This window comes from Aulonocara sp. 'chitande type north' Nkhata Bay, linkage group LG9 (genome assembly GCF_057382095.1).
Source record: "Aulonocara sp. 'chitande type north' Nkhata Bay isolate Kocher_YH1m ecotype deep benthic linkage group LG9, A_spYH_male_GT1.1, whole genome shotgun sequence".
NCBI classification, from domain to species: Eukaryota; Metazoa; Chordata; class Actinopteri; order Cichliformes; family Cichlidae; genus Aulonocara; species Aulonocara sp. 'chitande type north' Nkhata Bay.
The window spans coordinates 26,269,890-26,297,428 of NC_141352.1; the positions used below are offsets into that span (position 1 = coordinate 26,269,890).

At 40.4% G+C, this 27,539-nt stretch overlaps 1 protein-coding gene across 5 annotated transcripts in view; it reads right to left on the minus strand.

Annotated features, from left to right (window-relative positions):
- Positions 1-23,255: 23,255 nt before the first annotated feature.
- Positions 23,256-27,539, minus strand: part of LOC147322257 (enhancer of polycomb homolog 1-like) — a 42,048-nt gene continuing 37,764 nt past the window's right edge. For 4 of the 5 annotated variants that reach the window (XM_086306742.1, XM_086306743.1, XM_086306741.1 and 1 more), the window contains 2 exons: positions 26,663-27,074; positions 23,256-24,940 (listed from right to left, as the gene is read on the minus strand). In XM_086306742.1, coding sequence (XP_086162868.1) covers positions 24,868-24,940; positions 26,663-27,074 — 485 coding nt within the window. In that variant the 3' untranslated portion in view covers positions 23,256-24,867. Of the gene's footprint in view, positions 24,941-26,627; positions 27,075-27,539 lie in introns of all 5 variants that reach the window. The other variant, XM_086306740.1, reaches the window with a different exon arrangement.

Consider the following 27,539-nt stretch of genomic DNA (forward strand, 5'->3'; position numbering starts at 1 on the left):
AGTGGAAAAAAAAGTTAGCTTGTTTATATTATGCTAACATAGCTGTGTCGCTAGCGGTCACGTAGCACATCATTATATACCAGCTAGCCAAACTTCAGTAACCCTACAAACGTCACTGCTGTTTAATTTTCTGTCTTCATTTATGTTGGAAGTGATAACAGAGCTGTACATTTTAATTTGTTTCCAAAACCCCGCAGTCAGGACATGCTATATTGTATTTAGATAGAAGCTAGCGAGCTAACTCCCTGCTAACTTCTAACTTCGTTAAATGTCATAAATTCCATTTTCATGGATGCCTGGATGTTAAACTCAATCGTTACACCTGGTAGAGCAGAACGCTGATCATTTTATTATAGATGAAAGACTTTAGACAGTTTTTCAACTCTCAGTAATGCCATAGTGATCGTTTGATATATGGACCTGCAGCGGAGTTTAGGCCCAGACACGGCTAGTGACGTCAGACTGAACAACCGGATTGAACATTATTAAATGCCAAAATCATAGATAATAGGTCTCGTGCTACATGTTACACACTGAATAAGACAAATGATTCATATTCTTCCCCTACAGAAGAGTACACCATAGTTGTGGTGCATAGTTGATGGTGCAACACAACTTTACAGATTGTCATTTACATGTTGTTGTTACTGTTTACTATCATCAGAGAGCAGCGTCACAAACAACCAACCCCATGAGCTACTCTTGCTTGTGTTGCTGTTGCATGGTACAGAGAGAAATTAAAGTTATAACATAAAAAGAAAGTGAAAGCGACAGTTAAAAGCAATTAAAAGATACTTTTATGAACTTCTCCATTTTATAGTTAACTCCTTTTTCACTCCCTTCCCGTTTTGGTCAACTGTCAAACCATTCAGCATTCGACCCATGTACCGTGCCATCCATGTTGACCTATGTGCAGTTGGTTTTTGTTTTTGGAGGCCTGCACAGATGCAAGCTTGTATGTGTTGCATACCTGTCTTTTTGGTATTTTTTTGAATAGCTGCATTTGTCAGTAAGTGTTGAACATAATCTTAACGAGACATCTATTAATGGTATGACTTTCTGAAGATGCTAATTGCAAGGTGCTGTTTTTCAAACCTGCTACTCTTTGACTAAATTAAGTGATCCTTCAGCAGCCGCAGGTGTGATGTGACTCCACATGGAGCTACATTAATCCTGGAATTGGGCGGTGCAGGAGTCGGATTGGAATTGAGCCCAAGTGTAATGGCAACTTCCGACAGTGAAAGACAGGCTTTAAAATAAAATGTGCTTACTGGAGAAATGACACAAAGACACTTAAGGGACATCGAAACAGGAAGCAATAACCACAGATTGTCACTGACACATAACAACAAGCATAAGACACATTAGCGTACCAGTGTCTCTCTTTTCTCATGCTTGACATAAGTGATCGTGATTTTTTTAAGTATTTTTATTCATGTTTTCAGGCCTAAAGATGAATAAAAATACTTGAGAAAAAATCCTGATTGAGGTTGTCATAATTCATGCATGACAGGATTAAATAACAATAATTACAATGAAACACGTCATACATCTATAGTAGCATTAAACGAGGTGGGTGGCAGGGTATGAAGTGACACATCAGTGTCCAATGTAGTGGTTTATGTACAAGTATACCATCAACACTGACACCAATACAAGAAAACAGCCTTTGAATAGCTGCTCACTGTAGTGACCACTATGCGTGAAAGGGTTAAAGCGCCAAGCGATGACAGCGAAGAATATCATACCAACCATGGACGCTGCATTTTTGTGGAGTACATCTGTAACAGGAGCCTACCATGTCAGCCCTGTCTCTTGGGGAAAAACAAGGATTGTAAGCCTTTAAGAGGTTATTGATTAATTAATTAGAAGTTTTTAAAAAAAATGGATATTTGATAGCAGATCATTCATAATTTCCAATCAGCTGGTTATCTGTCTAAGATGATCAATGCAACTGAAAATGCTGACTTCAGCCAACCTTAATGCTGTCATCTGACTTCTTTTAGAATAGCAAGGTTATGGCTGTCTACATTTAAAATTGTGCTACAAGTTTGAAGCTAAATCTAGCAAAAGCAGGAAGTAAACATCAACTTGAAACACTGGAAACGCTCCTTTTTTCCCCAGAATCCAGCAACAGCCCTCAAAAAGCTTTTTTTTTTTTCAAATCTGCAGCAAGAATGAAAATAAAGGGAACAGTCATGCATTCTTGGAAAGCAGTAGGCTTCCCTAATGGATCCAAATCAACAAGCCAATTATCTGTGGTGTAATTATCTCCGACAGGCAACACGCAAAGACTTGGCCTGTCATTGACTGGCTGCTGGATTCGCCCTTGTAAGAAATTGCTTTTCAAAAATTCCTCTTTTGTTCGCCTGCATTGGTTTTCAAGGAAGATAGGGGAAGTCAATAAGTTTATACCACTGCTAATTTAAACTGAGGTCCAAGGCTTGAGGATGTTGTCATTCTAACCTTGCCATTTTTGTTACAGATTAGTAAGTAGCGCATTCAACTAAGGCTGGCAGCTAAAAAGCGAAATAACCAGCATATTACACTGGTTTACGTCAACCTCTGCTTCAAGGTTTGATGGCTGTGTGTTCAGAGAGACTCTTCTGCATTGGTTGCAATAAGTGATGTAAAGATGTCATTCAGATATGCCCAGTTTGAACTTTAAGCAGGGCATTTTGAGTATTTTTTTTTTTTTTTTTTTGAGGTAGCAGCCAAAAAGGGTGTAGTTTGTGTGTGTGAGCACCTGTGTGTACACCTGTGAGCATGGACGAGCTTGTATTTAAAAGGTTCCTTCATGTAACCATCTGCTAGAGGGTGTGGGGAGCCATAGGCATGAAGTACGTATGGAGGAGATCCAGGCTCCAGACATCCAGAGACCCTCAGAGTGCCTGTGAGCTCCGCCTGCAGCCAGAGTCAGCATTTTCAGTGCCAGAGTGACCAAGCCCAGGCCGAGAGGCCGAGGGCACCTCACCCCCGAAGGGGCCCAAGCGAGCCCCAGGCTCCAGACCCCGACAAGCAGCCACCACGAGGGAGCCGGTGCAGACACCAAGAACCACCAATGCACCGATGTCTGAGGGCGTCTGCCACTGGCAGGGGGAGTGGTGGTGGGGAGATACCTTGTATTTCACTGCTATAGCACAACAGCTCATATGTTCAGCTTACATGTGTTAAAATATTTTTCACACTCTCCGCATCTATTCGCATGAATTTGCAGCATTAATTTTTATGATCAAGTTAGATTTTTCCAGTTTTTCTCATGTGAATAATAATATCCGACTAATCAGACCACTGCATTTGGCAACAAGAGTGCTTGTAGCTTAAAACACGCACCGGTACTGAATAGGCAATGATATGGAAATAGTAAAATAATACTGTTTTACATCAACACATGGCTAAATGCTGTTCCAGGTCAGTCAGCTCTCTGAAATTATTTCTCCGCTGCCAACTTTGCCAAAGAGCTCAGTCTGCTCCCCTGACATCCTGAAATATGTACCAAAGCTGTCGTGATAAAACTTCAACTCCTGGATCAAACCTGCTGCTGTTCCCCCCCCCACCCAAACACACTTTGTGAAAAAGACGAAATAGCCTAACATGATTAGCTCTAACAGCTGGCTAAAGAATTCAAAAGTTAGAGCTCAATAAAAATCAATATTTGTGCTTATTACCTTATTACTTTCGACATTAGAACCATCTTGTGAACAATGCCGTATCTTGTAGATGGGCTCATCAATCAAAAAAGGTGATGTTAGGTTTATTAGCTGCCAACAATATTATAGCTGGCAGTATGTGCAGTTACTCCTATTTAGACAATAACCTTGTTATTAGTCTCCTATATGTTATCTGGTACTACCTAAAGGACTAAATTGACAACCTAAACCTATGAGTGAAATTCAGTTAGTTGTTTTTTTGTTGTTTTTCCACCATGAATTACCTGGCAGAACCTACCCATGTGAACAGTGAAAGGCCGTCTTTGTGAGCTCATAAACACACATGCGCACTGTTGCAAATCCGCACACAAACACACACACTTAATAACCATCCCCCGCCTCCCTTTGACTGGCCTTAAGAAGTGTTCTGTTGCTGGTTAATGAAGAGGAGGGAGGTGGCGAGGCAGGTGCTGCTGCAGGGGAACAGTGGGCCACTTGTGGTTCCTTTGAGGGACTCTCCACACTCGTCCATCTCTCTCTGCCCCCCTCCTGCACGTTCACTTTGTCTCATGCTGTTTCAGCCCTACCACCATCACAGACAAGTGTGATTCCTTGCCTCCTTGCCTGTCATTTCTCCCACTCTTAATCATTTCTTTTCTCTTATCCTTCTCCTTTCCTTACACTGGATGAAGATTAAAAAAAAAAATAATAAAAAATTCTAAATCCAACAAGAGTGCATTTCCTGGACAAATAGATATGTCACATCCTAAGATGTGGAACCCAACATCAACTCAACTCCTGTTTAAATTACATCGTTTATCTAACCAGCCAAATTTTTGTACCTACTGAAGCTTGGCTGGTTGCTGGGATTAGTCACAGAAAGAAATCAGCTTTTAACATGTTTGCGAGTCATTGTTTTTGTCCTTGAAATACACAAAGATTCAGTACAGAACAAGTATTCAACAAAGCACATTGTCAAACAGGATTCTTTTAGTAAAAGAATTCTTTTAGGATTCTTTTTTCCTCTTTGAATTGAATTTTGCACCATCAATATGAACAACACCTGCACTGCAGATGAGTCTCCCACCACAATGACAATTCTCTCAAGGGTAATGGGCTCTGAAAGAGGCAATGAACTATTAAGAAGTGATCAAACTCCCATTTAGGACATCAGTACAACTCATTTTTCTGTGCTTCGTCTCACCACAGACGGCTAGCTCTGCAAAAACAAAACCTATAGAAACCTCAGATTCCAACTCAGTTTGAAGTCTTCTTCTCTACTCTGATAGACACATTAAAATCAATACTGCACTGATTTAGACTGCTTTCCAGATTTTAATGAACGCTAAACGCTGTGTGCCATTTATTTGGGAATCATCTTTTATTTAACTTACATCCATCAATGAAAGGTGCAGAAGCATGACAGTAACTTTTCACCCACTGTTATCGCCACCTGGTGGCCGTAAAAAATACAAAATAAAAAAAATTTAAATGCTGGTTTTAAGCACCTCCATGTTGACTTAGACCATAAGCAGCATCCAGTTTTTGCAGATTCTGTGAAATCTTGATTAGTCGGTACTAACACACTCAAAGTGTGCCTGTAAAATATCTCCCACATCATTACTTCAGCAGAATCAGCCTGAATCTGCAGACCTTAGTTGCAATTATATGCTGGTTGAGTTCCTGTCTTATTCCAGTAATTAAATTCAACTTTCTGACTCAGTTAAGGTCAGTGTTCATGACGCCACCATAATTATGAGACTGGGCGAAAAAAGGCATGTTTGGCACAGTTCCAAGACAAAATCCACTGCTGAACAAAAGGGTTATATAAAGTTTCCCAGTTTTGCCAGAAAACATTGGGAAAACACTCTGTGGACTGCTAAGACAAAAGTTGAACTTTTTGGAAGGTGTGTGTCCGATTACATGTGGTGTAAAAGTAACGCAGCGTTTCACACCAACCATAAAATATGGTGATTGTATTGTGTTGACCTGGGGCTGTTTTGCTGCCTCAGGAGCTGGAAGGCTTGCTGTGTTAAGAACCATAAATTCTGCTGCCTACCAAAACATCCTGAAGGAGAATGTCCCAGCCATCTATTCATGACCTCAAGCTGAAGCACACTTGGGTTCGGAGTGGAAATCAAGAAAATCAAAAGAAAGACTTCGGAGTGGCCTAGTTAAAGTCCTGACCTGAATCTGATTGAGATGCTGTGGCATGACCGAAAACCCTCCAGGGAGGCTGAATTACAACAATTCTGCAAAGATGAGTGGGCCAAAATTCCTCCTATCACAAAGGCTTGATTGCAGTTGTTGCTTTTAAGGCTGGATGCTAGAAACTTGATGACAAGAAGATATAGAAAAAAAAAAAGATGAATTTGAAGAAAAAACCCGGGGGGCAAAGACAACCACAGAGAAAAGACAAGGGAACTGAGAAAGAAAGAAAAACCAATTAAAACTAAACCCTCAAACACCAATGTGTCCATTAGTAAATAGATGTCATAACAGATCTTTTTTTTCCACTCACTCTGTGGCTGGCCAAGAGAAGAGCTCTGAGAAAAACATGAAATAAACATAAGATGTGAAATGCCCCCCCCACAAAAAAAGCCTTGTAACCTTAATGATCATCCAAATTGTTAAGTAAGAAATGTAATGGGTTTTTAGAACCTTTTTAGGAGTACATTTCTACCTAATTTAAAAAAAAAAACTACATCAGTATAATGTTGTTAGATACTGCTAAAAAGCTCAAGATTAAAGAATACATTAATACATTATAAACCATCAGCCATTTGTGATGTACAGTTTAGATCCTTCAAAGCACCATTAACCAACGCAAAACCTGCCTCTGTTGCGTCTTCACAAGGTGAGGTGAGGTTCATCTCAATGTGAGTTTGACATAAAGGAAAAATAAGTGTTTCAACACTGCCCAGAACAACGGTAGGAGCTCACACACACACAGCAGCCATGAATCAAATGCCCTCTCATCTCAAGCGACCAGGCACAATCTATTTCTCATTCTCTTCTTATTGTTGACACACTGTCATTGCTGGGTCTCGCTGCCTAGCAACAAAATCTGGGCAGGCATTTTTCCAATCTTCTGTCAGGGAGAAGCTCCGCCCCTCACCGTCCCCGGAGGAATGATTGAAAGGTCACTTCACTCCTCGCCTCGTCTCAGAGCAAAGATTGTCTTTTCTGAAAACTATCAAGAGGGTGTGTGTGTGTGTGCGCGTTTGTGAGAGAGAGTCCGGGGGAGGACACTTGAGTGTTGGTGCAAAACATTCGGTGATGAGTGGGCAGAGCAGCAGCTCCACAGACCTGGTGATCGAAGTTGTAAAGGGGGAGGTTACGTTGCAAGATCAATAAGCCGACACTTACCTCATCGCACGCTGAATGTTACCCTATCGGATTGCTCCATTGTTATTCTTCAATAGGTCAAAGGCCCTGTGGAGCGCTATCAAAGGAAAAGTGTTTCATTTTATTTATTTATTTTTTTACAAACTGGGTCATTGTATTGTATTTTTGGTCATCTTTTGTATTCATTAGGGCACATTTTACGCACCCTATCCATGCTGAAATGCTGGAACAAGCTACTGAAGAACATCATAGAAAAGTATTGTGGGCAAATATAGGTTAGCTTTTGCTTTATGTTCAAATAACTTAGACTTGTGGATTTTCATTAGCCCAGAAATTGCATTTTATTAAACAGACATGGATAGCCAAAGCCAGCAAAGCCTTGTGTTGTGAGCATTTGTAGAACTGCTTTGTAAAATTATAATTTTTCATTTCAGGGTCTCAAATACTGGACTTCTGACAGATCCTGATGGCATAGTTGAATGTTACTTGCATCTAAATGGACCAGCACATTTAAAGTGTCTGTTTTTTAAATCAGCTACCAAAGTGTCTAGTGCTCTTCACAGACCACTAGACATTAACCATAGACCGTCAAAGGTCAGTGATAGTCTGCCAAATCAAGTGACAATGGAGAAAACAAAACATCCAATGGTGAAATGAAATGGGCAAGCTCCAGGTTGATGTGACTACTAATGTGAATAAGGGATATTGCAGGGAGACGTAAGACAAGATGGCAATTACATTAGAGGGTTACCTATGCAGCCGGAGCCTGGAATGTTTGCTAGGAACCAAAGCGATGTGGGTTGAGCTAATTGCTTCCTGTGTTTATGCTGCTTTAGTGCTGATTAGCTGTGGCGGCTCGCCCATCTGCATAAGAAGCCAGAGGAAGTGTAGCAGTTGAGGGGCAGCATTGGCCTTTTGTTTTACAAAAAACTCTTTTTCAAGATTTGTTTATTCATTTTTAATTGAGATGAGAGTCACCAGCAGTCTTGATTTCATAATCTGATGGTGCTCTACATAGCTGGCTTAAAGCCTTCTCCCCCTCTTCGTTTGTTTTTGCCCGGGCATGGTTCTCTGTGATTTTTTTTTTTTACCCCCATCTATTTAAGTCAGCATTTTTGCACGATTAAAAACAACAACAACAACAACAATCTTTTAACATTGTGGACTATTAAATATTGTCTTTCTTTAAGCCATGGACTTGATCTCTCACTTAGGGCGGAAGCAGTTCCATGTCCAAATCGTAGACAAGCCCATAATGTGTTTTGTTCTGCAAATCCATAGCTCAATGCAACCCACGCCCATCAGATTCAGACCCGTCTCACCTCCTCCCCACCTCAACCTGGCCATATAGAGAAAGGGTTTAAGTCTCCCCCTGATGGTCTTTATCAGTGTCTACACTCTTGGGGGTCCTGTCCTACTTCCTATCATTGTTGGACTCTGCTTTTCTATGTAAGAGAGTCTAAATGCCAGATATTGTGTCTCATGTCACTAGCCAGGGCAGTACTGGACAATGAGAGGGAAGTCCCTCTTAAAGAATTTTGCAGTAGAAGGTTGGAGGGGTGTTAGTACTGTAGATTATAATGTTGACAGCCTGGAGATGGGGGGGTTGTGTTTTGTGAATCATTTTTACTGGCTTTTTGGGTCCTAAAAACTACTTAGATTTAGGAAAATATAGAAATTTGGGTTAAAATATGACACAACACTGACAGTGCATGCTGAAAGCCAAATTGATTTACTCTGCCTTACAGAAACCTGGTTGCAGCAGGATGATTATGTTAGTTTAAATGAATCAACACCCCCGAGCCATTCTAACTACCAGAAATCTCGAAGCACAGGCCGAGGGGGCGGTGTGGCAGCAATTTTTCACACCAGCCTATTAATTAATGAAAGACCAAGACAGACTTTTAATTCATTTGAAAGCCTGATGCTTAACATTGTCCACCCCAGCTGTGAAACTCAGAAACCAGTCTTACTTGTTATCATCTATCGTCCACCTGGGCCTTACACAGAGTTTCTGTCTGATTTCTCAGACTTTTTATCTAATTTAGTTCTGAGCTCAGATAAAATAATTATTGTGGGTGATTTTAACATCCATGTAGATGCTAAAAATGACAGCCTCAACATGGCATTTAATCTGTTATTAGACTCAATTGGTTTCTCTCAAAATGTAAAAGAACCCACCCACCACTTTAATCACACTCTAGATCTTGTTCTAACATATGGCATCGAACCTGAACATTTAACAGTGTTTCCTGAAAACCCTCTGCTGTCTGATCATTTCCTGATAACATTTACTTTTACAATAATTGATTACACAGCGGTGAAGAGTAGACTTTATCAAAGTAGATGTCTTTCTGAAAGCACTGTAACTAAGTTTAAGAATATAATCCACCCACTGTTATCATCTTCAATGCCCTGTACCAACACAGAGCAGAGTAGCTATCTGAACGCTACCCCAACAGAGGTCGATTATCTTGTTAATAATTTCACCTCCTCACTACGTACGACTCTGGATACTGTAGCTCCTGTGAAAACTAAGGCCTCAAATCAGAAGTACCTGACTCCGTGGTATAATTCTGAAACACGTACCCTAAAGCAGATGACTCGTAATCTGGAGAGGAAATGGCGTGTCACAAATCTAGAGGATCATCATTTAGCCTGGAGAAATAGTTTGCTGCTTTATAAGAAAGCCCTCCGCAAAGCCAGAACATCTTACTATTCATCACTGATTGAAGAAAATAAGAACAACCCTAGGTTTCTCTTCAGCACTGTAGCCAGGCTGACAAAAAGTCAGAGCTCTTTTGAGCCAACCATCCCTTTAACGTTAACTAGTAATGACTTCATGAACTTCTTCACAAATAAAATTTTTATCATTAGAGAAAAAATTACCAATAATCATCCCACAGATGTAATATTATCTACAGCTACTCTTAGTACCATTGATATTAAGTTAGACTCTTTTTCTCCAATTGATCTTTCTGAGTTAACTTCAATAATTACTTCCTCCAAACCATCAACGTGTCTTTTAGACCCCATTCCTACAAAACTGCTCAAAGAAGTCCTGCCATTAATTAATTCTTCGATCTTAAATATGATCAACCTATCTCTAATAATCGGCTATGTACCACAGGCCTTCAAGCTGGCTGTAGTTAAACCTTTACTCAAAAAGCCATCTCTAGACCCAGCAGTCTTAGCTAATTATAGGCCAATCTCCAACCTTCCTTTCATATCAAAAATCCTTGAAAGAGTAGTTGTCAAACAGCTAACAGATCATCTGCAGAGGAATGGTTTATTTGAAGAGTTTCAGTCAGGTTTCAGAGCTCAGCACAGCACAGAAACAGCTTTAGTGAAGGTTACAAATGATCTTCTTATGGCCTCTGACAGTGGACTCATCTCTGTGCTTGTCCTGCTAGACCTCAGTGCAGCGTTCGATACTGTTGATCATAATATCCTATTAGAGCGATTAGAACATGCTGTAGGTATTACAGGTACTGCACTGCAGTGGTTTGTATCATATCTATCTAATAGACTCCAATTCGTGCATGTAAATGGAGAGTCCTCTTCACACACTGAGGTTAATTATGGAGTTCCACAGGGTTCAGTGCTAGGACCAATTCTGTTTACATTATACATGCTTCCCTTAGGCAGCATCATTAGAAGACATAGCATACATTTTCACTGCTATGCAGATGACACCCAGCTCTATCTGTCCATGAAGCCAGATAACACACACCAATTAGTTAAACTGCAGGAATGTCTTAAAGACATAAAGACCTGGATGGCCGCTAACTTTCTGCTTCTTAATTCAGATAAAACTGAGGTTATTGTACTCGGCCCTGAAAATCTTAGAAATATGGTATCTAATCAGATTCTTACTCTGGATGGCATTACCTTGGCCTCCAGTAACGCTGTGAGGAACCTTGGAGTCATTTTTGACCAGGACATGTCCTTCAACGCACATATTAAACAAATATGTAAGACTGCTTTCTTCCATTTGCGCAACATCTCTAAAATTAGAAATATCCTGTCTCAGAGTGACGCTGAAAAACTAGTTCATGCATTTATTACTTCCAGGCTGGACTACTGTAATTCATTATTATCAGGATGTCCAAAAAACTCACTGAAAAGCCTTCAGCTAATCCAAAATGCTGCAGCAAGAGTCCTGACAGGGACTAGAAAGAGAGAGCATATTTCTCCTGTTTTGGCTTCCCTTCATTGGCTTCCTGTTAAATCCAGAATTGAATTCAAAATCCTGCTCCTCACATACAAGGTCTTAAATAATCAGGCCCCATCTTATCTTAATGACCTTGTAGTACCATATCACCCTATTAGAGCGCTCCGCTCTCGCTCTGCAGGCCTACTTGTTGTTCCTAGAGTATTTAAAAGTAGAATGGGAGGGAGAGCCTTCAGTTTTCAGGCCCCTCTTCTGTGGAACCAGCTTCCAGTTTGGATTCGGGAGACAGACACTATCTCTACTTTTAAGATTAGGCTTAAAACTTTCCTTTTTTCTAAAGCATATAGTTAGGGCTGGACCAGGTGACCCTGAATCCTCCCTTTGTTATGCTGCAATAGATGTAGGCTGCCGGGGGATTCCCATGATGCATTGAGTTTTTCCTTTCCAGTCACCTTTCTCACTCACTATGTATTAATAGACCTCTCTGCATTGAATCATATCTGTTATTAACCTCTGTCTCTCTTCCACAGCATGTCTTTATCCTGTCTTCCTTCTCTCACCCCAACCGGTCGCAGCAGATGGCCGCCCCTCCCTGAGCCTGGTTCTGCCGGAGGTTTCTTCCTGTTAAAAGGGAGTTTTTCCTTCCCACTGTCGCCAAAGTGCTTGCTCATAGGGGGTCATATGATTGTTGGGTTTTTCTCTGTATCTATGAAGCGCCTTGAGGCGACTTTTGTTGTGATTTGGCGCTATATAAATAAAATTGAATTGAATTGAATTGAATTGAATTGAAAAACTGTGCATTGAGAGTGTGTTTCAATATGATCCGAAGTATCCATGTGAGACAATTTGGGAGTGACAGACCATAGCAAAGCCTGGTGCTTCATGGCACAAACGTCAAAGGACACCTTGTACATGTCTTTGAAACGGAGTTTGACACCCTGAGAAATGAACAGGCTGGCACAGAAAGCAAAGGCAAATTGATCCCTGCACAGATTATCAGTGCGCTCAAAGGAAAATGAGTTTATCCTCGTTTTGCGACATTTCAAGCACATGCTTGATGATTCCTATAAGTTACAAATAATGGACAAATTGTTAATTATGTTAGTTTTCAGATGTGCACGACTTGAAAATTATATTTCTGTCATTTATTTGCAGCTACCCGCTTTGTGGTACTCAGGCATCAGGCACCCAAGTGTGTGTGGATTTCTGTTGTGTTGTGTGTAAGTATTCATTGATTCTCAATTTAAAGCAATGGCTGAACAATTTGAAACAATGACTGTCAGTTGCTTTCAGTCAAGCGATTAGTGAGTAGTATAGAATTTGATCAACACATCATCAACAAACTGCAGTGTGAAGACAAACCCTTTCCAGCCCGACAAATGTCAGCGTACAAAACACCCCCCACAACAACACATTCTTCAAGACTGGATAAATGTGTTACTTAAGAATTGTTAAAGAAGACAAAATATTTGTCATATTCTACCCACATCAGCTGGACCATTAAAACCACTGACAGGTGAAATGGATACCACACTGATGGAAAACCTTGGGTTTTGGCAATTATCCTGCATGACAAGCCCCATAATTGCCAGACAATGCACCCTGCCACACTACAAAAACTGCTCAGGAACGACAAAGAGCCCAAAGGCTTGAACCAGCTCCTAAACTCCCCAGCAACAACAACTGGAACAAACCAGATCCACAGACACTCCACGCTGAAACTCACAAGGCCGAGTGGATACATGTTCCTAATGCCAGAGGACACTCCAAGAGGTTCTGGTGGCAGAAGTAATAACTGCATAAGTTATAACAAGAAATATCATTGCAATTGTTGTGAAAGGAACAGAAAAATACATTTCAATTAAAAGTGTTCAACAGGAAGTTGTACCAAGACCCCAATTACATGTTCTCAGAAGAAGAGTGAAATTACATTTTTATTACAAAAAGGAGGAGGGAAAAAAAAAGTGTGAAAGCTATGAGGTGGAAATTAAAACAAATTGACATACATATTTCATTCTGATGAATTTGACAGAGCCCATTAACTGCACTGCAGTGGTGTTTTTTTGTTTTTTTTTACTGAGGTGAATGTAGCTGAGGGTTGTGATGAAAAGAGAATGAAAATGGGAGCATGAAGGGGGAGGCGGAGAGCTACATTTATGGAGTTGAATGAATTTAGTCCCATCTCTATGTGAGGAGACGTGACTACATTGCGAAATAAATGGTCTCTTGTTCACAGCAGATTGATAATCTATGGGTCTCTCCTTGAACTGTAAGCATGGACTGTAACTTCAAGAAGCTTCGATCCAGATGTTTTCGAGCAAGACCATTACATCAGACCAATCAATGCTGACCAAAATCTTTTGAACTGTGTGTTTGCACAGTTGCCCGATACAAATCACTAAAAATCAAATGCGAAAGTAGAGAGTTTAGTTCAGTTTAAACTCTAAAAAAAAAAAAAAAAAAGTGGTTTTGAGACTTGTTCATACTCTTCTATCTCAACCCTCTGAGGTCTACGTCACAGATGACAACCCTAACCCTAGTAAGGAATGTGAATAGTTTTCGATATGCATCAGTTAGACTGATTATTTTTTTCCTTGTTCCCTGATTGCCAAGACTTGAGAAAACTATTTTAAAAATATAAAAAATAAAATAAAATAAAAAAATCACACACTGGGATTGCCTAGGATTAGAGTTGGGGTTATGCTGGAGCTGAGGTTGTCATCAATGTTAACTTAGACCTCTGAAAGATTTTATAAAGACTTAACAACAATGAGAAACCTTAAGAATTTCAATCAACAGTGCAGTGATTAATTCAGTATGGAATATTCAAGGCTATGCAACACTATTAAATGGTAGTTAAAGGGAAACCGTTTGCATCCTCAAATTACTTCAGATTTCTGTACTCAGTACTTGTCTAACACTAAGACCTGTCTCTGTCAGGCAGACGTGAAATGAGGGTCAGCAACAATGTGGCAACCAGAAACTGTACAATTCAAATAAAATTTAATGGTTATAATGGGAGAAGTAACCATGGCAAAGACCATTTTCAGAGGAATATTTTTGTTCGTTTGTTAAGCAACTTAACAATGACCTTTGACTCAATTGAGAAATTAAGAAAAGGATCTCAAGGAATGAACCGGTGTTGTATCCACACAAAACCGTTTACCAAAGATTTAGTCTTTAGGCACTTTGTTACTAGCAGTCCGAGAGAGGAACACACAATTTGTTCCAGTTTCTTTATTTGAATCCATGAAAAATGCCAAAGATAACACAGTTTGACAGGCATAAAATAGCATTTTTGCACCAACAAGGTCATTCCCAACGAATTATTGGCTGAAAACTCTCAGCATGGTGAGCAGTGTGTTCTGAAATGATTTGACAAAACTGAACAAGTAGAGAACAAAAGAAGTGACATGCCTTAAAAAAAAAAAAAAACTAAAAAAAAAACCTTGATAAACTAGATAAATGATATCTGAAAGTCATATCTTTAAGAAACAGGATCAAAATCCAACAAAGACCTGGTACAGATGCACGGAACATTCAGGTGATCCATGTAGTTTTTGTTGAAGCCTCATCACATCCAGTCTCAGTGGAAGGCTGGATTTAAAAAAGCTTTTCTTAAGGAGGAGAAACAGGGAGAAAAGCCTGATGTATGCCAAACTACACAAGAGCTCAACTGAACTGGCAACGGGTCTTATGAAGTGATGAATCCAAATGTGAAAGTTTTGGTGCAAGTTGTCTTCCAAATGTATAGAGATCAGGAAACAGGTACAACAGCGAGTTTCTACAGCCATCTGTAAAACAAGGTAGAGGCTCTGTCATTGTTTGGGGCTCCACTTCAGCCAGTGGTGTTGGGGATCTTGTCAAAAGAAGAAGTGTACCATCAGAATATGATCTACCATGCAATACATGTCATCTGTAAAGCATCTGATTGGGAAAGCTTCATTTTTCCACATGAAATAACTCTCCCAGTGCAGTAAAAGCATATCAGTCATGGGCTTGAGACTGGTTACGGTAGCAAAATTACAAGAAAACTCACCTAAGAGAGTTCAAGCTGAAAAACTTGTCTGAAATTATTTTAACTTTGTTAATTTAGACTTAAAACTTGACTTGGACTTAATATTTTGAAACACACAGCTATTAGAAACATTAACAACTTGCATTTCTTCCTGCATTTTACTTCAGACGTGGTTCGGACTTGAGTTTAACACTTAAAGCAACGCTAAAGATTACTTGAATTTGTCTTCAGTTGTTCAAGATTAACTCAGACTTGTGCTTTAAAGCTGTAAAACTGCTTTTTCTCAGTTATCACTATTTATTTTCTCTAGGAAAATATAATTAAAAGCCCATGCCCCTGGTTTAATACTCATACGCCACACAACAAGGTTGAATTTCAAAGACTGAACATGCAATTGTAGATGAACTTCAAACATGATATAAAGCCAGCATCCATAGTGTTAAAAACTTCCATTCGAGCCACTTTCATCTGGTTTTTCCTTCCATCTAAAAAGCCACTCCTGTGGTCTGATCAATACCGTTTCAAATTTTTATCAGACAGAGAACAAAACAGACACAGCTATACGCAACCTTCAAAGCTAAGTCCCCTGGATGCATAATGGAAAAAACAAAAACAAAAACCTAACAAGCCCATCTCTCATTAACATTCCCCCACAGTCACCTTCAACAATGCATCTGCCTTTCTGCGAGTGGCAGCACTCAGTGGGGAGATGGATTTCTCTGTTCTCGTGTTGGAATATTTTAATGTGTCATCAAAGTGGCAGCTCATTCCTGGCACAGCGAAACACTAAGCCAGAGCCAAACACTGGAACAAGAAGTCTGTCTGAGGGATAATATTAGCATACAGCCTCTGTGGTTTGATACGAGAACGAATTCAGACAAGACTTTATTGACTCTGAGGCAGCCTGAATGGCGCAGTGATTGTAGACCTTTGTGCCACTGGCATGAAACAAGAGATTGCAGTATAGGCTGTGGAGGCATGTAGCGTCTGCATGAGTGTGTGTGTTTGAGGGTAGCTTCTTTTCTCCGACTCAAGCAAAGCACCGTGAAAGGTCTTTTACAATTTTCTTTAAATCTTCCTTGGCTTTTCAGGCCTGAAGAGCAACCAAATACAACAACCTCTCTCTCACATTTCAACCTGTTCATGGAAACTGGAAATCAGGTGCAGTCAAAGGTTGACAGTTTGACAGGAGCAAAAGCAAAAGCAGCAGTGTGAAGCGCTTCTTTAATGTAAAGTTAGCTGTTGGAACAGTATCATTTACACTGTACCAAAATTCTCAAAACAGACAGCCACAATATTCTGCCATGGTCTTGCTGCAGCATGACACCACAGACAGTAAACAGATGGACCTAGGCCTCGCAATGCTGGCTTTATTAAAAAACAATCTTTGAACTTTTGGGTGGAGAATTTCACTCACCAAAATCGAAGCATAAAGGTTTTAGATGGCTTGTTCACCAGCTCATATTATTTCCCAGCTCGTTCCATTAAAATACTTCAAAGTTAGCAAGGGCACAAACGCTCACTGGTTAGCAGTCAGGTGAGGCCTGATGGACACTGATCAGTTACAGCTGCATCTGCTATTAATGCCTAGTTGAAGCATGCTAATCCGGTGAAAGCTGTAATGTTCTAGGAGGAAATGGAGCTGATAATGTTAAGATTTTCTTTGGGAGTGACCAGGATGAACAAGATTAGAAATGAGAACATCAGAGGTCCAGCTCAAATTGAAAAAGAATGAGTGGCCTGGTTGAGATGGTTGGGACATGTGCAGAGGAAGACCTCAGAGAAGATTCGTGGTTGTAGTGAAGGAGGACATGCAGACAGTTGGTCTGACAGAAAAAGACAGGATGAGATGGAGGCAGATGATCCACTGTTCTGACCCCTAAAGGAGGCAAATGATTGAAGACATGTTGAATCAACTTGAGAGAAAATGGAATAAAAGGCAGCCAACATCTAAAGAAGAGCTTTGAATGTCTTTCAAAACGTATGGAGAACTATTCCTTAAGACTACTTAAGAAAATCACAAGAAAACATGTCAAAGACAGTTCAGGCTGTGTTGAATAATAAAGGTGGTCACACCAGATACTGAGTTTCAAGTTTTTTTTTAATTGTGCAAACTCTGTTTAAGTATTATATTCTGTCTCTCTACATATGCTTGCACATTTTAATAAATCACAGCAGCTATTCCCCATCTTCCTACCAAAATACAAAGCAACGATGTGTAGTTTGTAAATACAGAAAACAATTAATAGATGGATGCAGAAAGATGGAAATAGCCTAAAGATGTTGTTTTAGAAATGTAGAAATAAATTCAGTATCTGATTCAGTGCATTAACTAGGAGAGCCAACATGTAGATTGTAGATATCTAAAGATTTATGTGCCATAGCGTGTTCATATAAGAGCTGTCTGTAACCATATAACCACCATCAAACTGTAAAATAAATAAAATAAGATTTATATATGGAAAAGACTCTGACCGCCTTTTCTAGCACGGGGAATAATGATGAAGTCAGTGAAGCGGTTTCTTTAGTGCTGCGGTGGTACTCAGTCTAAGGTCCACAGCATTCAGAATGAAACCATCTCTTGTGTGGTTAAGAGCGTCCACACGCAGCTCTTCACACTCTAGTTCCTCTGAACCACTGTTAGAAAGACAGCTCTTGTACTTTGCTGCACTTTGCTGCACTTTGCCGTCCACAGCCTGTGTGAGTCATTTCCTCTTCAGAGGGTCTGAGCACTTCAGCCGCGGTTCAAAAAACTGCAGCGAGAAGAGAGGCTCCGGCTAAAGCCACAGCACTGGGATCAGTATTTTTAACCACCACAGAGCGGGGAAAACAAACTCCCCACATTAACGCCGCTTGGCTGTTAAACTGAGGATTCAAATCCTGACATCCTCGTTCCTGCTAGTAATTAGGCGTGCGTGTCATTTTATGCTCTCGGTTACTTGGAAAGTGGGGTCACTTTTCACAGAGCCAGACCGTCAGTCACCACCACATGAACTCCTGCCTCCGGCTTTACACCTGTTGTCTGCTGGGAGACAGAAAAAGTGTGAGCAGTGTTAGCAGGCCCGGCCCTGCACCCTGATGGGGATATCTGATCCAGGGGTGGCCAACAGCTGAAAAGTGCTGTCAGCACTGTGACGCCAATCACCCCTTTAGATCTCGCTTGCCCATGATGTGCTATGACTGTAGAGGAATTTGGCAGAAAACAAAATGTGTGAGGAAACTGTAAATTTGAAACTTCTGAGAATGCAACGTGAGAAGATGAATTACTCAACCCTCTGTAAAAAACAAAACAAACATGGTCACCTTGCACATGGTTTACTCCCTTAAATACTAAATTACTCCTGAAAAAGCAGCTGCAGACTCATGCACATAAGTCACCATGGGGCGGTGGTTGTGGTGGGTGGGGGGTGTGCAGTGAATTTAATGGAGGAAAAAAATCAAGATATGAGCTACAGTTGCAGCTATTCACCCCCTGATGACACTGGTGATATATTTCAGAGCTGATGAGAAAAGCAACTTTATTTCAAGTCTCACCACAAAAAGGCAAGAAGAAAAAAAATGCTTGCTGTAGTAATGAGGAGAAATGTTGCAGGGTTAACGCCCACCTTGCAGATTGTGCACTGGGCCAGTTGTCTCACTGTTGAATGATTTCAATTCTGCAACTGAGTAATCTGTGACTGAATAATGCTGGCAGCGCTCCAGCGCAGCTAAATTGAAAAACTTGGGAGTAATTTGGCCCGTGATGAGAAAGAGATATCTACTGCTGAGTTTCTACGCTGGATTTGTGTTGTTTTATTCATGCTCGAACGCTGATAAAGAGCCAACTGTAAATAAAGGAAGGGGCGCTGAGTCGACTGAAGCTGTCGCAGACAGTTTTCGTTTCTGCACCAGCGAGATGTATTCTTATTTGTTTGGTGAGATTTGAAGGTGATATTTCCCCTTCTTTGCCTTCTTGCTAAAGGTTAGATGAGAAGATTAAATATGTAGCTGAGGTATCAGCTTAGCATGAAAACAGGAAACAGCTAGATATGCTCTGCGCAAAGGTAACTAGAGACCATGCTGCAGAGTGATCCCACCATAGACGATATAAAACAACGACATAGCCACTGTGTTATCACCAGTGTTGGTCAAGTCACTTGAAAAAAGTAATCAGTAACTAATTACTGATTACTTCCCCCAAAAAGTTTAAAAACATGATTTACAACCTTAATAGCAATAGATCTTTCAGCCCAATTCTACTTTTTCTGCATAATCCATCATATAAAATGTAATCAAATGGAAAAAGGTTTTTTCGCTGTAAAAAGAAGTTTTCTTCCCACGCAGTGAACAGCGAACGCTAATGTTTTTGTCACTTTTTACGGAATCAACCTCAAAGTAAGGTCAGTACTTCCACGCTTTAAACGCTGCACGCTCATACTCTCTCCCGCACTCGATATATGATCCATTGATCTGCACACAGCTGTTGCCACGAACGTCGCACTCGCTCACGTCACTGTCATGAGACACTCTCGCAAAAAATCACGGTTTTAGTAACGCAGTAACGCAGTGTGCTTACGGGAAAGTAACAGTAATCTAATTACCTTTTTTGCAATAGTAATCCCTTGCTTTACTTGTTACTTGAAAAAAGTAATCGGATTACAGTAACACATTACTTGTAACTTGTAACGTTAAGTGGTCTTTATAGAGTCTATGATATTAGAGAGAGAACCCCAACAGAAGCACTTGGTGACAGTGGGGAAGAAGAAGAACTCCTCTTTAACAGGAAGAAACCTGCAGTTAACTGCCAGGATATAAGCTTTATTAAAAAGGAACATCTGAAACCAAATCTTAAAAACAGAGATGGTGTCTCCCAAATGTCTCAGGTTTAGCATTTTGAACCCTGTTTTCAGTTAGAAGGGACCATATTTGGAAAAGATGGTGGGCCACTATCAGTTAGTGATATACAGCTGTGTTAGGATGTCCTTGTTTCATATAATTTACCAAACAAAGCTGGAGCTCAGCTTGGACAATTACCACTCAGCAGGCCAGATAATCTATCCATCCATCTCTTTTCTACCATTAATCCGAGTTTGGGTAGAGGAGGCAGCAGTCTAGGCACCTCTTTCAACGCATCGGGGGGGGGGGATCTATGGATCTCTCTAGTGATTCCTTAGTCTGCCCCAGGACCTCCTCCTCGAAGGACATGCATGAATAACATCACCTTGGAGGAGTCAATGCCATGTACCTCAAGCTAGTTTTGGAAGCTGAAGAGTCTGCAAGGATCTTTGCCCCTTGACTGCCACCCAACCACAAGGCACCAAACTCTCAGAGCCCCTGGTGTGGTTGGTGGGCCTATTAGAAGGCAGATCAGTTTAGCTTCTTTAACCAAGGCCTGGCCCTGCCCTGGTGCTGCTGTCCTGGGCAGGCTAAACTAGATCTTTGATTTAAGGTTGCAATCCACCAAGGGGAGATATCCACTTCATTAGATAATAAATTAAGTTAGATCATCCTGGTCTTTTATCAATTTTTTGAATTATTTCTAACATATATTTATTTCATTTTTTCATTGATCTGGATGCAACATTTTCAGTCTGATAAATACTCATCAAATTGACTTCTTAAACTTGGGTGACTGGAGGGTTCCCCAACCTTATAAACAAGATAGATGCATAACAGTGAGCCACAAGATTGCACATCAACTATTGTGAAACCAACTTATTAATCCCAAGGGCTGTTCACAAAGAACTGGAGAAATGACTGCAATCACAGCACTAAAAGATGGCAAATATTGTACTCTTAGGCCCCTTCTTTGGTTCAGAGGTGGCTGTCTGCCTTTTACAAACCAGTGCTCCTTTCCGTCCAGGATGTGCATATCCTCATCATTGAAAGAGTGGCCACACTTGCTTTAAAGCTTATGGCACACAGTTTTTGTGCTGATGTTAATGCCAGAGGATGTTTAGAACAATCACCTATTCACCAAGACCATTTCTGCTGAGGCTTCAGTGAACAATAGATACATCAACTGAAGGGCCTCATGCATCTGTCAGATCTGTGTCAGGTCTTTGCTGCCCTGCCCCGCCACCCGCTTCTTAAGGAGTTTTAGATATTGTTCATCTGCTGAGCTTATTTTTTAACCCCTGACACATCTTTTGTCCTCCAACTGTCTATTTTCCTCCAATCTTTTAAGGTCACACTGGACTGCTAAGTTATAATCAGTGTTGGGGAGTAACGGAATACATGTACCGCCGTTATGTATTTAAAATACAAAATATGAGTAACTGTATTCCGTTACAGTTACCATTTTAAAAGGTGGTATTCAGAATACAGTTACTTTGTTGAAATGAATGGATTACACAGCTGTATTTTCCTGTTTCATAAGGCTATGAACTCTGTTTTTGGTGTCCATGCTGGTGGAAAACAAACCAAAACGCGCATTAAGAGGCTCTCATGTCACCCCTACTTGCGGCCCACATAATGATGTGAAGAAATATTTTATAAAATGATTCACAAAAATGATTTAATATGAAGACAATAGGCAGAGTGTTACAGGTATAGCCCTAAAGAATGTAGCCTCATGGGCAGTGTAGTCCGTGCTGCAGGGAGAATGGACTGTCATATCATTTATGTGTCTGTGAGCGCAAAGGAGGGAGAAAAGGAGTCGAAAAGTACGAGATGTCACCGACCAGAAACGGGAGATGGAAGCATGTAAATGTATATATACATATATATACATATACAAAGTTGACCCCGACAACAAAGTAAAGCTAGTTTTCGGCTACGAGCCCGACACGGAGCCCGACGTATTAGCCGGAGGTCTCTTTACGGTTTTATGCCTTTACGGTTCGGAGCTGCGGAGCTGTTTTATATCATATAGAATCTCATATAGAATAGTTTTCTATGAGACTGCTGCAAAAAGTGCTTACCTAATGTCCACCCTACTGTTACTCATTTTATATAAGATTTAAAAATCTAGTTGCTATTGGTATGGCGAATAACCTTCAGTAAAAGTAATAAATCACACAGCAATAGTGCATTCATGTAGTTGTAAACAGCATGATAATATATTAAGTAATCCAAAGTATTCCGAATACGTTACTCTCATTGAGTAACGTAATGGAATACGTTACAAAATACATTTTGGGGCATGTATTCTGTAATCTGTAGTGGAATACATTTTAAAAGTAACCTTCCCAACACTGGTTATAATGGATTTTGGCTAATAGTTCTTCAGGAATGGCCTTGTTGGTGCAGAAATGCTATTTTGTGCCTGTGTTGGCCTTTACACTGAAATGGGAACAAATCGTGTTTTGTGACAGGCACTTTGTTACTGGCAGGCTAAGGATTACAATCTAAAACTGGTTCTTTTATGGAGACACTGGTTCATCCTTTTACGGTCATGATTCATAGGTTTGCATTAAGTTGCTTAGCAAAACAAACAAAAAAAAAAAAAAGTACAAAAACTGAAATGAGTGAAAAAGTAGCCAATGTCCACAGAAAAACTTTGAAAGACCTTCAGAATTAGTTTAAGCTAACTAATAACCCCAAACAAAAATAAAGTAAGGGCACTGCTTTTTTGGGGGAGGGGGCACAGTACTCCCATCTCACAACTAAAGTGTAAAGAATCACACTTGTGAGAGCTATCAATCTTTCCTTACATGCAACAGAATAAAGTAATGAGTATTTTTGAAAGATCCAAGTCAGTTTTAGTAATTTGACTTAAATTTTAACCCAAAGACTTTATTTAAAACATGGGTAAAACATTGGCGTGGCCGACTTGTATAGCCAGAGCTTAAATATCAAACTACTAATATCCTACATTATTTATGACATTCATATATGTGTAATTTGAACATACTGTTCAGTAAGACTTCCAATGTAAATACCAGTGAAACTGCTTGAGGAATTCAGTGTCACAATTGTTTTAGACCTGATAGTGGGTGCCTAAGTATACCCTTTATATTTCTGACCATGTACAAGTAAACTCGCAGATAAACCAAAGTTAACCTCACTTGTATTATCTGTACAGTTTGGCAACCTTGAAAACACCCACACAGACACACACATATAAAAGAAGGGTCTGAACAAATCACATTTAATGCCCTGGGCTTTATTGTCTTATTTTAGTGAGAGTTTTGTCACATTTTTTTTTAGTCTTTTCAGCCTCCAGGTGGGACAAGTAAACCTCAAGGATATATCCTGCCATTGGACTGGGCATTCAGATTCTGACAAAGACGAGAAGCACTACTAAGTAATGCTGCCTTTGTGCCTAACTCTTCATAGAAGAGAGAACATAAAATTCCCCAAAGGAAGGCACCCAATACTTGTGGTTTTTGGCCTTGCAGCCGTCTGGAGATTCTTTTTTCAAAGAAAAAAAAGAAAAGAAAAAAGAAATAAACAAAAAAAAGAACTTGAAGAAAAGGGAAGAGAGGAGAGAACAGATGCTTTCTCACAACTCTCTGCCCCTTCATTAGCATTTTTTGTTATTAAAAACTGGAATGACGAAACACGTACAGCGATTACTGTCCATTCACCTCCCTTATCACCTATGCATGAACAAGTAACAAACAAACAAAAGAATGAAGTCTTTCAATGAACGAAGGCTTACAATCAAGTTTACCACAAGAGAGAGAAAAAAAATACAAAAATAACTGATTTTCTTTTACATAAAAATGTTTGTGGGATAAAACAAATACAAAAACGGGGGACTCCGCTTGCATGAAAATGAAGGACAACCCCATAAAGAACAAATAAAATATAAAAGCAGCATTGATATTCATCAAAACCATCAAAAAAAGAAAAAATACAATAGTGCTTAAATCAGAAGCGGCAGAAGCTTCTGGGAAGAGACTTCATCCCTGTTTTGTTACTTGTAATTGGGATAATGTTAATGGAAGCCCCCTGAAGAGAGGAGTGCCTCTCCATGAGGGAACCACACCACCTCCTCTTCAACCACCTCCTCCACCCACTTCTCCTGGCCTCCAGGTCTGTCTGTATGTATGTCACCACTGATTTTAACACGATCCACAGAGAGAAGCACGGGGAGCCAAAATAAATCTGTGTGTGTGTTTGTAGGGGGGGTGAGACCTGCTTTGTGTTCACAATATACAAAAATACCCAGGAGTCCGTAGCTACCTAACATTTACTACAGCACAGGAACCAACAAAAGGTACAGTGTACAAATAAAAATCAAAACAAAACAAAAATTAAAAAAACAAAACAAAGAAACTGTAAACACAGCACAATAAATAGATAAAAACAGCAGGCTCCGCACCATGCACATGATGTAATAAAACTCTTCTCTATACAACTCGCACGTCTCTCACACTCGCCACAAGTTACTTGGCTCACTTTTTTTTTTCCTTTGACTCCCAAGTGCAAAACATCAAAAATGGACAGTTCTGTATTCAAGTAGTATATATACACTGGGTGGTGGGGAGGATATTACAAATATGAAGTTACTGTACAGATACTAACTTTGCCATATTCATAATTTACAGGTGTCAATATTTTACTTTTAACAGTAACAAAAAAAAACCAAAAGGGAAGAAAGAAAAGGTTTAAAAAGTATGAGAGAGATGAGAATTGCGAGCGGCCGCGGCCACACGTCCCGTCTGCGAGTCCGAGTCCTGCCGTCCCTTTTGCATTCCCGATGCTACGATGCACAGCACCTAAAGAGCGGACTCTTTGCTGCACCGCTACTACGTCACCTCCATGGCCACTGTGTTGTCTGCTATATTGTTCAGTGCTGGCTTTTCTTCATCGTGATTTTCCCTGTGGAGACAAAGAAAAACATTAATCCCTGCTGTTCTTCAAACTTTTCTCCCACACACTTTATGTGCCACTTGTGGCTTGCTGGCAGTTATTTTGGTCATATCTGCCAGGTCCAGCTGACTACTTAAACCAGGGATTGTGTCTCGTAATGCAAAAGCTTTAGCGCTTATCTCGAAACAAACATGATATAAAAGTGAATCTGAGACTTCTGCAACACTGACAATCTTACAATAAAGTCTCTTGTGAGTTGTTTTGTACAGTCTGTGTAATATGTGATGACTGAATGAATACATATCAAAATATCTCTTCCTCTATGCATGTTTATGTTTCTTCAATTCAGGTAGGTTTATGTTGTGTCTGGGCAGCTTTGGTTCTGCTGTAAATTAATTAAAGATTGTGACAGTGTGAAGTCAGTCAAAACAACAACAACAAAATGAACAGAACGCAATGCCACAAAGTGTAATGATGCTGAAATCCTTTAACTCTGAAAGGGTGTGTACAGGCAGGACGGAAGGAAGTGATGTGGCAACTACGCCAATAAAACAACAGGGGGGAACAAAATATTTTAAAAAAAAATTGTAACTCCGACTCGAGTTTTGAACTGAAGCAACGAATAGTGCTGACTGATATTACAAATGTGACCAACTGTCATCTATGTAGTTATCAGCAGCGAGTTTTACTCAGATTGATCCAATATGCAACCTCTGAGTGCCAAATCTGCCTAATATTTCAAGAAGTCTGTCCAGCTGCCTATCTGATGATATTTAGATCAGCAATTGTCATATTTTGGCTAAAGATTCTCTGGGCTCTGTTACCAGTGTTTCCCCAGTCAGTGCTGGGGAAATGCTGGTATTTTCTTGTGTATTGGAGATGACTGGACACGTGTAAGCCTCATTAGTCAATATGCAGTTAAGGCAAGGGGCCTGTTAATGTCACTTCATGTCCTGAACAAAATTAAATTCCCCTGAATGGAAAGTCAAAACCTCTTTCATGGGGGCTAAAAAGAACTGAGCATGAGCATGTAGGGATAAACCCTTACCCTAACCCAGGAGTTCTCAAGCTTTGAGGCACCAACAGATGGGGGATGACAAAAAAATTGAATGGAGAAAAATTTCTTGGGGAATTAAACATGACATACTACTGCACTGAGGTCTTTTTTTCTTCTTCTTTAAAAAAATAAAAATAAAACTCAGCTTGAGTGAGGAAATAATTTGTTGGGGTGGGGCGTAAAAATGTTTTGCTTCTGAAGGGGTTAGGTCAGGGCAGCATGAGAGTTACTGCCCTGACCTAAACTCTCCTTTTCTTCAAGTGTTAGCACTTAATTAGGCTTTTGAAATTGTGTGAAAAAAGACGTTGAACTAAATGTAATCACAAAACTAAAAATGGTTCTCATAAAGATAGCTGGACGTGGTTGTATTTTAATTGATTTTTTTGGCTTCGGTTTCCTGTTTATACATGACAGCAACCCAAACCCATACATGACTGCCACAATCTCACACAGTGATTATATTCAACAAGTGTATCTTTCTTTATGGAGGCATGTGGGACATTTGTCCAATGGTTCTTATAGGACACAGCGTAAGTACAGTACATATAACAGAACTTAGCAATTTCATGCTTACTCAGCATTATCCCAGTTCCCTTAAGCTTAACAATAAAGATTAGTAAAAAACAAACTTATATTTACCTGCCACACATTAGAAATGCTGAGCAAAGCCTCACCTGGAGCTCATGTCCATGGATGTTGCTCCAGATACTTTGGGGATCTGCAAGTTGGTGGTGGTGGACAGCTTTAAGGCAGAGGATGGCACATTGCCAAGGGTCCGGGGGATATGGCGTGCAGCCAGGCTGGCGGCCGACGACACGCCCAGACAGATGTTGTTCCCGAGGAGGACCTGAGTGGTGGCAGGGGTGGCACTGGCAGCGCTGCACCCCAGGAGCCCCAGTGCCGCTGCTGCATGAGCGCCGGGGTTGGAGTTGAGGGAGGTGGGGACGGCATTTGCGGGCGAAGGGGTGGCCGAGTTGGAGGAAGGTTGGAGGAAAGTGGGGGCTGCGGTGGTGGTAGTGTGCGTCGTCTGGTTGGTCTGGTGATGGGCTGCTGTTGTGCTGGATAGGTGCAAACCTTTGAAAACACCTGGTGGATGAAGAAAAGGTCTCATGAATGCAAATGATAACAGCTAATGTAGTCAGGCAGCCACACAAACCTGGAGCTATAAAGTTCCCTGTGCAATGACAAAATACCATTTTGGATCAGAGGTGCACCTGCACAATCTAATGCAACCCTAACCAACAGTGCTGCAATAACTTCCATCTCTCTGAAGCTTATGTTAAGTTTGTTGACACTGTCAGAGGTGCTGATGCAACACTATGGTAATTGTGAGGCTGTTGGCAGCGTTATTTTTTTGTTGTCGTCGTTTGCTTTTTTTTGGGCTTGTTTTTTCTCCCCAGCCTCTGAGGTGACATGAATGCACAATCTAAACCAAGTATTTCCAAAAATTGAGCCCTAAAGACATTACTTTAAATTGGTCTCTCCAACTATTATGTATCCTAGAAATTGTCCCTCAGATCTTTGGCTCATGCTCCTTTTAACATAAAGATA